Consider the following 18,608-nt stretch of genomic DNA (forward strand, 5'->3'; position numbering starts at 1 on the left):
TATTTCTGAATTCACAACACCAGGTCAAATTTGGTGGGAAATGTGTTGGATTACTTTATGGCACTAGGCAGGGCACTGTTCCTCCAGTGAAAACTGATGACAAATGTTGACAAGATTACACAAAGCAACCAGAAAAGAAAAATGAAGGTTTGTTTTCTGGAGCTTCCGCACGTTTTCCTTCTGATGAGGTGGTCTTCTCCTGGCTAAAATGACAAATCAGGTCCATTTCTGCTGGTTTGGATTTGTGCAAAAACTCTCAAAAACAAAATGTACATGGAACAGTTAATGCCTCAGTTATTACATAATTGGCTATAGTACCTATAAAACAACACCACACATGAGGATTATAAAATGTCAGTGATATTTTGTATTTTTAAGTTTGGAATAATGGACCAAGTTTAAAATTGAAATACAGGGCAACAAAGTTCATAATGAAAATGCATATTATCACAATAAATCAATATGTACATTAAAATGACAGATTGTGCAATATACAGACTTGATACATTCCATAATATGGTTAAATGTTAAATTACAGCAGGATGCAGTACAATAGAAATATTTCTTTACAAAGATACAATATGTTTCATTTAGGAGAGGATAAACAAAATGTACAGCATGTTTAAGAGGAGTGAATGTCTTAATCACATTTGTGTTAAATGTATAGGACTTTTAATAGAGGTTTCCCATCTGTTATGGTAAGCAAGTTATGGTGTCGAAAAATATATGGATCATCCATACATTAATCCCTGAATTCATCCTTCCTTCCATCCACCTACCTACTATTAGTTCTATGTCATCCATCCATCCATCCATCCACCTACTTTATACTTCCATCCATCCATCCATCCATCCATCCACCTACTTTATACTTCCATCCATCCACCTACCTACTTTATACTTCCATCCATCCACCTACCTACTTTATACTTCCATATATCCACCAATATACCTATCCATCTATGCATCATTTTTATTTGCCTATCAACGTTGGGGCGTTGCTTTTAAAGACTGATTCCAGTTATGTATTCAGTCCTCAGGTGAATATGCAGACTATAAGATCATCTCGATTTCTCCTTTCATTTACATAAGTAAATGAGTATGTGTAGGAAGCTATCTGGGACATGCCGTCTATCCGGAGTACAGTGATGCTGTCTGAGATTTCTCAGTAAATAGTCCGTAGAATTCAATCTATCAGTAGATATGCAAAACAATGCCGAAAGCCTCTTAGGGAAAATGGTGTACAACATTACAGCGGACATACAGAACAATTGATCTTCAGCCGAAAATGATGCAATGTTAGACTGGCAATGGCAGTTATTTACATTTACTGTAATGTTCTCCATTCCCTCTCCATGAATGAAACTTCAGTGTACAGAGCCATTATACTCTCTGGAAAAGTGAATCCTATACAGCTGTGGGTAGGAAACAGCCCGGGTGCAGCCTGATAACAAGCATCTCCCTGAAAAATCACTTGCAGCAAATTGCCAGTTCCCTGACATGACTTTGCAGCTTAGCTTACCTGAAGCTTACAAATAGCTAACAATTGCTAATATCTCAGTAACAAAAACACTGGTTTCAACTTGGACTTCACAAGACTCTGAATCTGATAATGCTGATGCAAAGCTGGGCTATAGAGTAGTGCAGTAGTAAGTACTAAAACGCAGAAATGAGTTAGCATTTTAGCACTTTCTTCCTGGGTTTTGGGTTAGATTCCTGAAATGCGGCCTGTGGGACAGAAACTTCAAAATGTCAAAGTGTTGTTCTTCAACATAAAGTTGGTCAGTAAATTCCCAAGTTGTGAATATCTATAGCTTCTCTGTTTCATAAAAACAGAGGTTGCTAACAATTGGCTAAAAAATGTTCATGCTAAACACAAGTCTGCTGTTAGCTTAGTGGTCTTGATACTAAGCCGTTCGACCATGATGTAGTTAGTTTATAACCTAAGGTTAGCTTTTACTCCTGCGGATTGTATTAAGGCTTCAAAAATAATCTTAAATATGTGTTTGCCAAAGAGCTTATTTTCTGAACCCTTCTAAAATCGAATGGACAAATCCTGTTGCTAATATTGTCGAGGAAACCCCAAAATATGTCATCGCTGCACCGCTCTATTGAATTCAGCTACACAACCGGTATTCAGATTCTTCATAGTATCTATAGTGAAAATACAATCAATCTGGTCGCTGATAATATATGTGTATGAACATTGCTAGCTATGAGTCGATGCCAATGTTGTTGAGATAAATTATGTAATCAATCAAATGTCCTAAGTGAGTGACAGATAGTGTGATATTCCTATATCACTTACTGTTTAAAATGTTGTTATTTTTGCTAAAGATGAACATGTAAATGCATTATAGCAAACATAATAAGTAGTCAATTAGGAGAACCACATCTTGGACCTTGGAAAAATTGTACAAAATGTTAACATCTCCAACCATGAAACCTTCTATGCCAAAAATGGCATCATGGATCAAAATAAACAATGATTTACATATAAAAGGTTTCCGACCAAAACATCATATTTTATCTGTATGACACATGTGAGGACATGCCCTAAGTTATTTCAGATTGAATAAAACCAATGTAAATTATTTTTCTTTTATAATGACAGGGTTATCTGGGGTAACTTCAAGTATGAAGGGGAGATATTTCTTTTGCAAGTCTACAGGGTGCAAGAGCTGACACTTTGAGATAACATAATCTGATGTAACGTAATGACATTATGTGGGGTTCTACAAGAGTGAGTAAAGGCAAGTGAGACAACTTCAAAGTTGTTCTGGAGCATGCAGCTACTGCAAGGTGTCATAGTTTGAACCTGAAGAGTTGAGCGACTAAAGCAGGGCAGCAGAGGCAGAACCTGGTCTGAAAGAGTTTTACTTCAGCGAAGTGTAGCAGCTAAACAAGGCACCTTGCCAAGGTCTGCTCACAACCAGCACACAGACTTTATCACGTTCCCTAAGGTTTTCAAAGTCAGAAATGGGAACTGAGTGTTTTAGGTATTCAGCCCAACCACTCTGGAGTTGCATTGTCTACAGTACAATAGAGTTAATCCAGTAAAATCCAATAACTACAACGATTCAGGTTTTCAATCTCCACAGATGACAGCTTGTAGTTCTTAGAATTAAAAGTCTTACAGATGTAGCACTCCACTCTCCCGCTGTGGCATTCTGGCATGTTAAGGTTCCAGCTTTTTCCAGAGGCTTCACAGAGAAGCTTCAAAGTGTCAGACATGAAAACAGTTGAAAAAAGGATAGCAGGGCATATTTGTAGTCCATCATGAATAACTACAAGTAGAAAACTAGGAAACTGTGGTTGAAAAACCATGTTTGTGATCCAACAAAAAATGTTGTAGTCCAATATAGTCAGCCAGGTTCATCAGCTGTCTTGAGACACATCTCCCCACGTACTGGCTTCATTTTCATCCGAGTCAGAGAGTATTGCTGTACACAGATCACTGAAGATATCTGAAAAAAAAAATATTCAAGTTAGTTTAACCTTTAAATACAATTGACGATCTTTCTTATATAATAATTCACAAAAAAAGTATTTGACGTGAACAAACAATGGCATTCAAACATAATGCTTCGGGAGGGGGATGCACAGCCAGGACTGCCCTGCCAGTATAAAATAACACAGAGACATAATAGTAAGGCATTCAAAATCTGCAACATATCAAAAGGCAAGAATTATGGGGAAGGCAGACATAAGTGACCAAATCAGGTGAAGAGGGATTTATAAAAGGGTTACACTTATCCAAAATACTGAATAATAACTGCTAAGCGTGTTAAGTATAGCAAGTTCTGTCTTCCTCAAAAACTTAAAAAATAGATAAAGGGAAGAGAAGAGAAGGGAAAGTGAGGAGAGGGAAGTGATGGTTGGAGAGAGGCGGACAGAGCGCAGGAACAAAACAAGTGAGGCCGCTGCGAACACTTCCAGAAGCTTTCCAGCCGGCGTGATATGTAGGAGATGTGAGGATGGGGAGTGAGGGTAGAGGGGACATTAAAGCGAGGGAACAGAGACAAAGTCATCAATACGGTATTGCAAAATACATGTCTCTGGTTTCAGAAATACTTTTCCCAACTTTAAATTTAGGGACATTTTTACCGTTCCTTAACATTGAAACAAAATAGTTCCCTTTATAATTTAATATATAAAATATTTTTTCAAAATAATGATCATTATGATTATTATAATTATTTGACTATAGGATCTTTTGATTTTGGTTCCAGGGTTGTAGGTTTTCATTAAAAAATATATATTTGTATGCAATCTTTTATTTTTTCATTAATGAAACCAGGACAAGTCTTGATCAATCAAAGTGAGATAATAAATCTTGGCATCAAAATATATTTTTTTCTTCCTACTGTACGTCCACTCCCATCATCTTTAATGGAAAGAGATGTGCGAATGTGCTCCAACCAGTGATATCATGCTCTGATTATTCAACTGAACAAGCCAAAGCTCTTCCATCCCCATCCACTCCATCCAACCTGAAGCATGTCCAACAGCCCCCCCCCCCCCTTTCCCAGAGCAGCTTCCCACCCAATCCCCTGGCCCAACTGCCATGTGAGCGAGAGAGAAGCAGCTGAAGTTGGAGTAGTGGAGCGGAGGGAGGAGTGGTGTGTGACTGAGTGAGTTACAGCATTGCTGCCAGTGGTTAGTCAGATGTAGCGTTGTTACTTAATGAGTGACCTTCAGATGCTGTTTGCAGTATACTGGAAGGAACCAGTCCTGTCTCCTCTGTTAAAAGGTTCTTCACTAACCTAGAACATGAGACACAATGCAGCAGAGGGAAAGTGGATACAGTAGCTCTGAAATGTACAGGAACCATAGTTTATTTATTTATTAGACTTGACTCTGCTTTTTATGTACATGTTGAACCAAAGCAATCTTTCTTTGTTGAATACCCCAAATAGGAAAGTACATTTTCATAGTGTAAGTGCTGATTTAATAGGTGTTTGTAGTAGAGGCATGTGACTGCAGGGTTGGGAGGGTTACTTTAAAAATGTATTCCGTTACAATTACTAGTTACTTGTAAAAAATAATCAGTTACCTAATCTGATTATCAAAATATAAAATAAATGTAACCTGATTACTTTTGGATTACCTCTATATCCAAGGCAAGATATTTAGGATCAGAAAGGATTTTGTTTATAGGAAAACCTGCCCATATATAGCCTTAGTTTAATACACACAGTTAAGCTCACACACTATTTTATGAACATATAGGTTCACCTGCTGAATTAAAAACAGAACAAATGAAGCAAAGAAAGTGAAAACCATAAAACAGATTCAGGCAGTAGGCGTATAGATTCACTCTTTGAGTATTAGCCTACAGAACAGCACAGTTTACAGAGAAGAGAGAACATCTGGTCCTTTACAACAAACACTATACTGTATGCTCTTTTTAGATTTTGAGAAACATTGTAATCCTGATAGCAATCCCCAATTTTTGGGAAATGTAGCAGTCATTTTTATACAACTGTAACAGAATACAGTTCCTATTATTTGCATCCTGATTTGATAATCCCATTGCCTGTAATCTGTTCCTCGCCCCAGTCTGGTGACTGACTAACATCACAGCCTGAAAGCAAACCTTGGTGAAATGGAAGTCTCATGTTCAAATGGTACCACTCATGTTTCAGATTTTTTTTTAATGAGGCTTCATGTGAGGGGTTTGTCAGTTATATGCTTCGTCCTAATGACCGACATAATTGGTTTTGCAGAGCTGGTTTTCCGACCAAACACACCATTAAAGACCTGGAATAGAGCCAGCTCATTAAATGTCTCTTAATTATTAAACATGCAAATGTATCAATTAGGAATAAGACCACCTTAAAAAAGGTTTCGGAGGCTAAGAGAAAAGACATGGATAACAAAATCCCAAAAATTGAAAATTGTGGGATCTGTTGGACAGGACAAGAAGAAGAAAACACAAAAGGTCAGCAGAAACTAGATTTTCAGCTCTTTTAAGCTACTTTTGAAGCTGGAACCGACCTCAAGAATATGGAAACGTAAGAATAATGACTTCTTCTTCTTGCCTTGAGTTAAAGAACATAAACCACAGGAGCACTAACCTTTGAAAATACAAATACAGAAATGTGCCAATTTGGTTTGATTTTGTCATTTATGGGGCAATTAACAAAAAGGCAATAAACACGACATGCCAAATTGCATTGCTCATTTGCTGAAAACAGAGTTGGAGTCTAATAATGTTCGCAAAGTGACCTTCATCTGTGCAGTGGTTCTGCACTGTAACCTGAACTATATTATAAAACAATATTCATAATTACAATATGTATTTTCCCTTTCCATTTCCCCCAAAAGCAAACAATAAAAAAAAACACTCTTAAAAGGTTACCAAAGTAGTTCCAAAAAATGCAAAGGATAAAATAAATTCCAAACTCGGTTCTTAGCTCTTAGCAGAAAGACATGGACTTGACGCTGGCTGTCTGGCACATGGGATGAAACGAACTGGCAACAAGACAAGGGAGACAGGATCTATATATAGGCAGGCTAAGGGGGCACAGGCTAAGGGGGCACAGGCTAAGGGGGCACAGGCAGTGCTGAAGCACCCCCCAGGATAGCCATAGCACCCCCTAAGCACCCCCAAGAAATGTATGTCTTTTTTTTTTTATGTGTGAAATTCATAATTTGAAAAAGGATTGATTCGAAAATAATATGCTACAGTACAGTACAAGTAGCCTACTTCTGGGTCTCTGTGTTTCATTCAAGCTATGCTCTGTGTGTGTGTGGCACAAGCCATTTTGTGTGTGTGCGCGAGCGAGAGAGAGAGAGCGCGCACTGGTACCGGAGATCGTTGTGGTTAGCATCTGGTGCTAGCTACGCTAACGGATATAAGGAGCTTTTTCAACAACAAGGTGGAGGGAGAACTCTCTCCTGTCAGACTGAGAGTCTCAGATAACCTCAGCTCAGGTGAAGTAAAGGACTCTCAGTGTTTAGATAGTTAACTTTAGTCTTAGTTATCTCAGTGGGTCTCAAAACACAGAATAAGTATTTCTGAGGCACACGTTTATATGATCATTATAGGTATAAAAAAATAAGAGCATAAATGAAAAACAGGTATGAAATACTATATGACAGTAAAACAAGAATACAGTTTAAAAGGGGAGTGATTTGTAAAATATCCATAAAGAAATAGAAAATCTGTTTACTGTTCTGTTTCATATGGGTGTTGAGAGATATCCATAGATCTCTTGATGTTGCTCTCAGAGTGCACCAGATTGATGCTTTTAACTTCAATATTTAAAAAAAAATCGGGTCGCGGGTACACTGTGTGTGTGCGTGTGGGGAGTGTTGCAGTAGAAAATTCCACTGTAGCGCCCGGGACATTAATGGGAAACCCTAAATGTTTGAGCACCCTCTATGAAACGTCAAGCTACCCCACAGCACCCCCAAAAGAAAATCTCTGGTGCCGCCACTGGGCACAGGTGCAGACAATCAGGGCGGGGTCGACAATCACAGTGGAGGGAAAACACACAAAGGGAGGAAGTGAGGTGATCTGCAACAAGAAGGAAAGGTTACTACAAAATAAAACAGGATACAAGACTGAACTAAATACATTAACTTAACAGATTTTACAAGACACAACAAAATATAAATATGCAAACAGCGTGCATGAGCTGTAAATAACTTTATACACAGTTGCACACTAACTAATCCAACAAAAAGTAAAAAGGGAGGATTCTAAGTTCTTCACTTCCCTCAAACGAAGAGTGTGAGTTCTTTTAGCTGCAGATGCGGACGATAAGAGATAGCTTTTAGGGCTGAAATTTGCAAGAGCTGATGTAAAATGAGCAAATTCAAAGCAAGTCGAGCTTTCATCTAAGTGTGTTAGTCTCTTTAAAGCTCCCATGTCATGCTTTTCCGGTTATTACCCGTCCCCTTGTGTGTTATGAAGGTTTTTATGCATGTAAACGGTGTGCAGAGTCAAAACCCTCAAAGTACACCCTGTAGCGAGTAAAACTCTAACACAGAAAATACCTCCCCAAAACGCCTCGTTGGAGATACGTCACTGCCCATTTGAGTCTTCCATTTAGTTCCGGGTACCGCCTGATGTCATGCGGTACCCGGAACGAAATGGACCAATCCCGAAGAGCTATGGCCACACCAGCAGCGGCGTGTTCCTCCTCCAGAGGTTCGAAGAACCGGCATTTCACAGACGAAAGCTTCCAAAACATTGCCCAGTTTGAGGCCGGATATGCACAGCTTGTTTGGACCGTTTGGAGCAGGGGAAGATCTGGGTATACAACCTGTAAGTTTGCATTGTTATTTGTGTATTTATCAAACAAGACTGTTTAAATGTGTAAACTGTGTTGGACTGCTAAGCCATTGACACAGTGCTAACTGTGCTAACTAAGTTGCTAGAGTTTCCATATATCAACTCTAATATCAGCAGATGGCCTTGCATACATGTATCTCATAGCAGGAGAATGTCTGCATTCACACACAAAATACCTATTGACAGTATACTGCGGGTGATTTGCCGGTCAGTCGCGAAACGTAATTACATTATAGCTGGCGTAGCGATCTAACACACGGAGCTTGAGCTAGTTTTGGTCAGAAAAACATTTTTGTGATGCTACGTTGCTAGCGTTTAAATATATCAACTACAATGTCAGCAGATGGCCTTACATGTTTGTCATGGCAGGAGAATGTCTGCAGTCACACACGGAATACTCATACAGTATACTCCGGTTTACCGTACATTGTGACCGTACATATACTGCATGTAGCTAACGAGGCTAGCTGTATGCTAGCGCAAAACAATGTATTCATGCAAGTTACATTGTATGGTAGCAGAATACCCGTATACGATTGCAATTATAAACACGTTATTGCTAGCCTAATATGAACCACTAGCTTTTGTTCATAGTAGTTTTATTACACTGCATTATAGTTGCCTTTCCTCCAAGCTAACGTTCATATCGTGTTAGCTACCAAGGTAAACAAAGCTAGGTTAGCATATTAGCAGGCAAGCTGTTCATTACACAACTACTACTAACGAATCTAAAACAACTAAGTTTCTCTAATATTTTGTGATTTGCATTTGATTTCGTCCAGCCAGATCCTGGCGGACAATCCATGACGGGGAAGGGATTCTACTACTACTGAGGCGTCGTGCTAAAAGGCACCGCACCGCACCGGCAAGAGGAGGAGGAATGGATGATATACCGTGTATATATGTATATTTATGTTCATTTTGTACATTTCTAAAAATAAAGTTTAATGGAAATACTTAGTAGGCCTATCCTTTCTTCCCTGAATTCATATATAGCAAACCATGATTTGATTTCTCATCAAACAGTAGTAGTTTATAACGGGTAAAAATAACTTACTCTTTGTTATGAGAGTAGCTCGTAGGCCACAACGGAAAGACAAGGAGACATACACGAGTTTACAAAACCACGGCACATTTATTGTGGTAAATGCAAAGATAGGTGGTTGAGAGGATCGCAGAGTTAGTCTTCCTGCAGCCGCTTTGGAGAGAGACTGGGGCCGTAGTGTCCGGAGGTGTCCGTGATCGCGCTGATTACCCTCTTCAGCTCCACCCCATCGTAAGACAAAGGCCCTGGGGCCGTCACACTCTTCTATAACAACAGTTAAAAATATATATGTATATAAAATATACCGCTGTACCGACGCCATGATAAGACTGATGTTACGCTGAGAGCAGCCGGGAAAAGCACTGACATGGGCGCAGCCTCTCTGGTGGTTGACTAATCAGAACGAGTGGCCGAGCTGACCAATCGGAGCACACTAGGCTCACAGGGAGGGGGGGGCAAGAGCTCCAACGAGTCGTTTAGTGGAGAAAGTGAATACTGCTGAATACACATGCTTGACAGAGATGCTGTATGCGAAACCAATGTGAGTTTGGAAAATTGCACAGTATAAATCTATTTTAGTATACCTCAACAATGGAATTATGATCAGTGGAAATGGCCATGACATGGGCCCTTTAAGACTAACACACTTTCCGTGGTGGATTCCAGAGGCTGTTCCCCCATAGCCCCCGCCTCTGGTGTAATGTATTGATCATGTGGGGAAAGAAACAGAGTAACCTGAGTTGGCAAAGAATATCAGTCAAACGTTGTGTCGTTGTATCTCCCCCTACTTCACCAGGGTAATGTTAAACTGAATGAATTCTAAAGGAGCCCCACTGAGACTTAAATCCTTGTAGATTACAGGAAGCAGCTGTTACATTTTTTGCTATAGCGTGATTGATAAATGTGGACCAAACTCTACATAGAGTTTTTACCAGAGGTCCCATGGGGGTAATGATCAAAGATAGCAGCAGAGGGAGTGGAAAAAATGCTTTTCTTACGCAAAACTACAAAATACCATCAACGCTGAGACTATCTCAAAGTCATCAAAACAGATCTGCGTCAAATGCTGCCTTTCTGAATTGTGATGTTACATTTTTCTCAATACTCTGTCAGCGAGGATGGATTCAACTCGATATCCGATGCTGAAGTTTATGGAGTTGTTGTAGTGCACTGCTTTATATTCTAAGCTCCATTATTTTTCTATGAATGCTCTTCAGGGTTGTGGGCGGCTGGAGCCCAGCATGCATCAGGCTACAGGCATTGTACAAACAGGGTACAGCAAATATAACTGCATGTACAGATATTGTATGGTGTTCATGTTCATTTGTCCATCTAGACAATCAGTATGATACCAAAATGAGAAGAAATCTGAGAAGGATGATTAGTAAATACTTTTTCAGTCAATAGAAAAAGCTAGTCTGTTCAAAATCTAATATATTATATATATATAAATATAATATATAATTATATTATTAAAATGTATGGTCATTTTGTTTGTGATAATTCGTTATTTTTTATTGATCTATGGGAATAATGTCTACTTGCTTAAGGGGAATATATTCTGCTCATTTTCAGGTTCAATATTAGTGTCTCTACTGTAAAATGTCTCCATGCTTTAATGTTAAAAAAGAAACACTAACACTATACCAAAACATCAATGAAATAAATATTTCTGAAGCTGACTTTAAGCCCGAACGTCAAAATGCGTACAGTTGTACATTTCAATTAAAGCTCTGAAGTACTGTGTTGGTACCAACTCTTTTAACATGTACTTCACTATTTTGGTGGCAGATGATGCATGAATAAAAGGACACAATGATACAGTGATTCTGACCGCTGGATGATCAGTGCTTTCTAATTAAGAGAGCAGCAGGTAGTACACAGTGCCATTAAGGTTAGTTGAGCAGATTTCTGGTGAAACATTGACACTAATATGTCCCAGTGACTATAACACAGCTTCAAGGTATTCATAGGGCTGATGGTGGCTGCCAATAGTCTGTGAAAAGTTCCTAACATCAGTCATAATAATATTATACACAAGAACCCATTGTAAATGTGTGAAAATGAGTGTTGGGGTTGCAGATGCTAACAACTAATTACCTCTCCAGCAGCCCTCCCTTTTTCTAGAGTGCAAAATCTCTGGTATCACCCTGATATATTCCCGGAAATTAGCCTTGCTCAGAGTCCTTCCTACGTTATTGAAAGCAAGTGCATTCTTAACCTGGAAGACTCCAGTCCACTCCTCATATCCAGATCTTCAGCAACCTCTTCTCATGAGCATCAACATCAATATATTTGTCTACTCAAAAATAAGTCTCTCCTGAATTAACTTTACCAGCAATGCACATTTAGGCTGGTGTTACCACAGTTTAAAAGTGTGTCCTACAGTAGCCAGGTCATTTAAAACAAAATATCTAGAGTCTGGATATTGTGTCCTCGGGTACTGTAAAAACACTAATGAATGACTTTTTCTAATTTTGCCTTTTGCCTTTATAAAAGTGATGACGGACAGTAAAGGGGGAGGGGAGAGGGGATGACTTTCAGTTAATGGAGCATGTTGGAATGAACCTGGGCTGTAGGTGATTAAAAAATGATGAGTGGAGAGATAATGTTCAACTATTAACTAAACCTATAAAAACCCAAGTCCATTTCATTCTCAAAAAATTCATCTGATGAACATATTATGGGGTGTAATATCATCTTAACACTGCCTGCTGCTCACAAATTAACTCTGCCTCCAACGTATTCCACATTCAAGCATGCAGGTATTGACAAGCCTATTTTCAACATAAAAAAACTAAGTACACAAGTTAATAACTGCATGGTCCTTTTCCTGCCATGGAATATTTGCTTCAACATTAGTAATCTTCTTCAAAGAATGATGAGCCAAACATATATATTCCTTAGGAGAACTAAAAGAACTACATCCAAAGTGAGATTATAAGAAATGCTGCTTTTGTTGAACTGGCATCAAACCAGTGTTAATTTTGGCAGCTGTTTTTGATTTAGTCTTAGTCTTAGTCTTTAGACGAAAATGGTTATTAGTTTTAGTCACATTTTAGTCATTTCTATCCTTCATAGTTTTAGTCTAGTTTTAGTCGACGAAAACTCAAAACGTTTTAGTCGAGTTTTAGTCGACGAAAACTCAAAACGTTTTAGTCTACTTTTAGTCAATGAAAAATTACATTTTAGTCAACTTTTAGTCAAAATGTTTTCTCTCTTTAAACCAATTCAGTTAGGCAAATACAGGTATCTGAAATTGTAATTAAGGTGACAGCATCAAGTGTTGAAATTCGTAAAGCAACATTTCACTTTCTTAACACTTTACTTGTGTAATATCTAGGGATGGGTATCGTTAAGGTTTTCTACGGTACTACTAGTCTTATCAATACTGCTTATCGATCCGGTACTTTAACGGCATTCTTGTATTTACTTTTTGTTATTTTTTTAAAGGAAAAAACTAACAAATTGTTAACCGAATTAATTGCTTTATTTAAATGTGAAATAAATGAAATATATATAATTATTTTTAAATATTGTACTGTAGTTGAGTAAAATGTTGAGGTACTTGTACTTTACTGGAGTATTTAAATGTTATGCTCCTGTGTACTTCTACTCCACTACAGTTCATAGTTAAATGGTGTACTTCTACTCCACTACATGTATTTAATACCTTTAGTTACTTTACAGATCTGGATGAATGATGTGAAATATAATCAAGTGTTAAATCAGACTTTAGTTCCACCTGGAGTAAATTCACAAGCTACCCTGCAGTATACAAAGTCATTCAAACTAGCTGCACCTTTACCAGCTTTGAGAACACTTTCATGATCAATCATTATAAAACATATCATATATATTATTCTGAAATGGACCAATCTGCACAATGACTACTTTTACTGTCGCTACTTTAAATATATTTTGATGATCATACTTTGACTTGAGGAACTCTTTCTACACTATGGTATTTTTTTACTTAGCTACAAGATCTTAGTACTTCTCCCACCTCTGCACACCTGATGTGATAACGTTACTCGTAATTGGGGCAACAGAGCTACGAGTTAAGGAAGTCGAAAATTGTGCATTTCTCCGACTGAATATGACGCCTTTTGGCCGGCTGTTTGGACAGACTACTCTACTCGTGTCAACGCGAAAACATGGCAAACGAGCTTTGTCCACATCGAGACTTGTCGAGTGTCTCTATACTCTCTGAACGCTCCGTCCCCGGCAGATCTGTGTGCCGCTGCAGCGTGTCTGTTAGGCCCCGCCCCCCGCACACAGAGAGGAGATCGCTCTTCTGGAGTGAAGAGAGCGGAAATAATATTGCAAGTTAGAAATGTAAGATGCATTTTGACAGACAATACGGGCAATTGGGGGGAAATACCCTGCATTTTTAATGTCCGATAGTCCACCATTAACACCTTAGTCCCGTCTCGTCTCGTCAACGAAAACTAAATATACATTTCGTCAAATTTTCGTTATCAAGAATCTATTTTTAGCTCGTCATCGTCTCGTCTTAGTCATGTAAAAAAGGTCGTTGACGAACATTTTTCGTCATAGTTTTCGTTGACGAAATTAACACTGCATCAAACTGGTAAATGTGTGTTCCGGGACCTGAATTTAGTAACAAAACGTGTTTGAAATGAAAGATCGGGCCCACTATGCCAAAGGTTTTTATATATAATGCTAAGTGGAGTAGAACTGCAACCAAGCAGGGAAACAATGAGTTGGCATGAAAAAGCTCACTGACATCCCACATTTCCAATAAGAGGTGACTAAAACTCACCAGTGTCCGCTCTCCGCCTCCTCCAGAAACTGGACCAGGTCCCCCGTCCCCAGAGAGAGATCTTGTGCATCACGGGACTGGTAGGTCAGCTGCACCCGGTAACGACTGCTGTCTCCCTGCACAAATAAAACAACCCAAGTCACTTCCATTTTGGACCTGGTTCAATTTCGTGAAAACATTTGACTTTAAACTTTTTACAAGTGTAACGGCCCGTCCACACGGCGGCGTGCGTTGAAGCTTCAACGTTTCTTCCCATTCACTTTGAATGGGATGACGTCATGCTTTGCCGAACTGCATTGTGGTTCTGTCGCTTCGCTTTGCTTGCGTTGCTCGCTTCAAAAGTTGAGAAAAGTTCAACTTTTGAAGCTTCGACGCAAGTGTCAGCCAATCAAATCATATGCCAGTACAAGCTCTAGCCAATCAAACCACATGCTTTGTGTGTCCGGGGCGGGAGATTCATGTGATTGGTTGTTGGTCGAGTTTCAGACACGCCCGCTGGCAAGCTTCAACGCACGCTGCCGTGTGGACGCTGCGTTACACGCCAAACGGCAGTTTGATTGGCTAGAGCTTGTACTGGCCAATATTGATTGGCTGGCGCTTCCGTCGAAGCTTCAAAAGTTAAACTTTTCTCAACTTTTGAAGCGAGCAACGCGAAGCGACGGAACCACAATGCAGTTCGGCAAAGCGTGACGTCACCCCATTCAAAGTGAATGGGAAGAAGCGTTGAAGCTTCAACGCACGCCGCCGTGTGGACGGGCCGTTACACTTGTAAAAAGTTTAAAGTCAAATGTTTTTAATGACCATTGCTTTTGCTTGTCAAAATGGCTTTGAGCAGGCTCCACTTGTAAATTCTACTGTATAGGACATGGCAGCCATTTTTAACGTACATGGAAAGTTTGAAACTGCCTACTCTTCCCTAACTGATTCTTTATTTTATTTTTTTACATTAAAAAAAAAAAAATTAATTAGAACACAGATTTTCTATAGTCAACCATGACTAACATGTATCTCGACCTTAACAAAAAATGGACAACCTGCAGTTTTTTTTTTTGTCACTGAAACTGTATGTGTTGTTTAAGAAAAAGGAAAATAAAGTTTCTAAAAAAAGGCTTTGAGCTAAAGCTAATTAATGTTCAAAAAGTGAAACCTGATTAACTTTGCTGTATATCATTTATTGGAAAAAGACACACCACTCTATGATTGCAAATGGTCTTCTATATGTTTGAACTTAACCTGTTTAGCCCGAGATACCCCGGTACCGGGGCACTGCCGCAACATCTTGCAGGAAACAGTGTCTGAGGGCATGTTCATTTAATAAACTATGAATGTTTTATATCCATGTAACGGGAAGAAACTCATCTAACTGATCATTTTTTTTTTTTTCAAAATAAAACCCACAATGCTAACGCTGAGCCTCTGAATTAGCAACGAGCGAAAAATGCTAACAGATTACTGCACCGAAATTTACTCACAAAACCTTATTATTTATCTTTTCTGCACATCCAACACATCGTTTCATATCGTGAGGTAACACAGAATCGAAGGGTACCCTCATTATCACTCAATTATACGAAATCGCGACTTTATAAACAAAAACAGACATCAAAACATGTGGTGCTAGGTAGCTAAAAATGCTAACATGGTTTACCTTGTCTCTGTAGTCTGGTCAAACGTGGTCTTCAATGGCATTAAAACGATAAAAACGCTGCTGAAGTTAATCCATAGGTTAATCTAATGTGTCTGTGTCCCTTTGAAATGATTTCTGATAATCCATAAGCATTAAAACTGCTTTTCCGTTTCTAGATGTCAGAGCTAGAGTGTAGGCTCGCTCTGATGCAAAACTACATGCGCGAAGCCCCCACCTTTTTGTTGTGCCATGTTAGTGAGAGGGGAGATTCCCCTTCGATTCTATTGGCTCTAACGGTCATAAAGAGATGTCAATCACCAAAATTGACCAATGGGTTCCAGAGAAACGGTAAAACCCCCATTTCCACCCAAATCATCAGAGGTGGAGTTTCTTTTGCTAAAACTCTCTAAAAAGGTCAAATGTCACTTGTTTTGCATCAATCTTGATACAGGGTACTTATTATATGTTGTACTTTGGATTCCTAAAGCTTTTAGTCTACCTTACCCTCATCCAAAGGTAGTTTTCACTATAAGTAAAAAATAATTTTTGGACGGACACTATAATTTACAGTTTTTTACTATGTTCAATCTGAGTTTTCTTTAAAATAAAAAACATCTATATTGTTCTGACTCTTCTACATCCAACTCACAGGTTTATCATTACTTTGAGGAAAAAGATTATTAATTTAACCCTTTTAGAAGGGAAGATATGGTCATTTGTTCTGGGAATGTCATTTTCGAGCCTGAGACCTGAAAAACAGGCTCAGGGCTAAACAGGTTAAACAAGCAAAACAGACTGTTTGGATCTCCCTGAACTTTGTAACTAATGTGTATTAATACTTTTCAAAGCTTAATTAATGAATAGTTTATAATATAGCTGTTGAAAGATATGATGTGGAAACATAATAATACATAGACAGGATTAACATATGCCCTATTTTGCATGATACTTAATGTAAAATGTACATGTCTTTGAAGAAGTGTGCCAAAGTGTGGGCCATTCCCAGTTTGTGTCTTTCTACTGTCCATTCCACATATTATAATGGATGTGATACCCAGCAGACCTGTGCAGCTATAAACCGTCCATTCCTCGTTTCTTAAATGTCAAGTCATCAGTGCCTGCCCATAACGAGTCACGTGTCCATGGGAAAACATTAAGCAAAGGTGGGACCCTCTGTCAGGAGGATCATGAGGGGATTTTGTAAAAAATGGGAGAAAGTGGAATATGAGTAGAGAGGAAACTCGGGATAAGTGGGGAGCTGTCATTGGGCGTTGACCGTAGAATGTACGTTTTTTAGGCGAAAGCTGACGAGACCTAGAAGAACTGGAATAGGTAGGGTGGAGCTACATTTTCCTTTCGGACCAATGTTTGACAGGTTTTACAATTTTAAGAGTAACCTACATTTTTATTGTTGCCTTCTTCTTCTGAAGAGTTGGAGGATTCCTCAGCACTGGAGGGGATCGTCTCAAAGTCGTCTGTGTCCATGGAAGGGTGACGCCGCTGGGCCCAACCTGCGGAGAATCAATGCAAATTATTAGCCACAAAATTTACTCAGAAACAAGAGGGATATCACTATTCCATTTGGAAGGTGACGTAGCTCCATTGACATTATAGCAATGGTGATGTGCATTTAGGTGGTCTTGCATCATCATGAAAGCTTGATGCATCTTATCGCAATAATTAAACCTCTAACCAAGCTTCTTGCACACAAAATGACTGCAATACTGATTCAAAAGACATGACCATGGCATAGCCAAACAACATATGATGAATCCCAATTTTCCAGGAAGTTTAAGTCAAAATGAAAGATCCATGATACCCTTGTTGGATTAAAATGTGCTGGCAACAGGAGATAATATATAAAGCTGTGCAATAATTGGCGAAGTACTGCACATATTTTGTAAATCTTCAGAAGCAGAAGGTTTGAGGCATTTACCAGAAAAGCTAATTATGACAACAAATTCAAGGCAACTTTTGTTAGTGAAAGCAATGGTTACATTTAGAATTGATGTTGGATTTCAAAGTTTAGGAGTTATATAAAGTGGCCAAGCTGTTGGGTGGAGGCTGTTTGCCTTCTCTGGTTCACTGATTGGGTAAAGTCTTCTACACTTTCAGTCAAAGCTTATTGCACAACGCCAGAAAACAGTTTGTTAGTAAATAATCACCAATCACTTTTGGTTCATAGTGTTTGAATTCGTCAAAGAAGGCAAAAGTCAACGCATTGTTCTGAACATGGTGACCACAACCTCTCTTCAACCGTTCATACTTGCATTAGCTGCCTGGACGTAACCCTAGGGTTAGGGTTAGGTTTGTAACAGTAATATAGGTAACTCTGGATGTTACTGACAGACTATTGGCACAACCTGTTTGGAGTCATTTGATGATTACATGGCTAAGATAGACCTAGAGGTTGCATTCGAGCAAGATTTTTCAAGATCTATTTCTTTAAGATCAGTACGAGGCTAACATGATGTAGAAAGAAGTTAAACCAACACATCAGAAGGACACACTGATCTAAAAAAGACTGCTCAAAACCAAATTATTAACCAAAGCCAAACAAAACGTTCTTCTCAACTTATCAAAACCGACAAGACAATTGACCGTAGGAGACATTGTTTCTCTGCAGTTACCTGGTTGGGATGTGGATCTAGGGACAGTTGAAGTGGCGCTAGCAGCAGTAGCAGTGCTGCTAATCAGGCTCTGACGCTTCCTGACTGCAGCCATAGCACCACGCAAAGTATCTGGAGGGAAGCCAAACGCTTTATACCAATCCTTTACGTCATGATTGCCACTCAACATCGTCAAACAAAAATCAAAACGTGAGGCTACCGATAAAGTAGTGAGA

General features: G+C 39.0%; 1 protein-coding gene across 1 annotated transcript in view; it reads right to left on the reverse strand.

Moving 5' to 3' along the window:
- Positions 1-868: 868 nt before the first annotated feature.
- mcf2l2 (MCF.2 cell line derived transforming sequence-like 2) overlaps positions 869-18,608 on the reverse strand; it is a 118,802-nt gene continuing 101,062 nt past the window's right edge. The window contains 4 exon segments of the mRNA XM_034140752.1: positions 869-3,467; positions 14,137-14,252; positions 17,165-17,274; positions 18,394-18,504. Coding sequence (XP_033996643.1) covers position 3,467; positions 14,137-14,252; positions 17,165-17,274; positions 18,394-18,504 — 338 coding nt within the window. The 3' untranslated portion in view covers positions 869-3,466.

The sequence above is a fragment of the Trematomus bernacchii genome, unplaced genomic scaffold (genome assembly GCF_902827165.1).
Source record: "Trematomus bernacchii unplaced genomic scaffold, fTreBer1.1, whole genome shotgun sequence".
Lineage (NCBI taxonomy): Eukaryota > Metazoa > Chordata > Actinopteri > Perciformes > Nototheniidae > Trematomus > Trematomus bernacchii.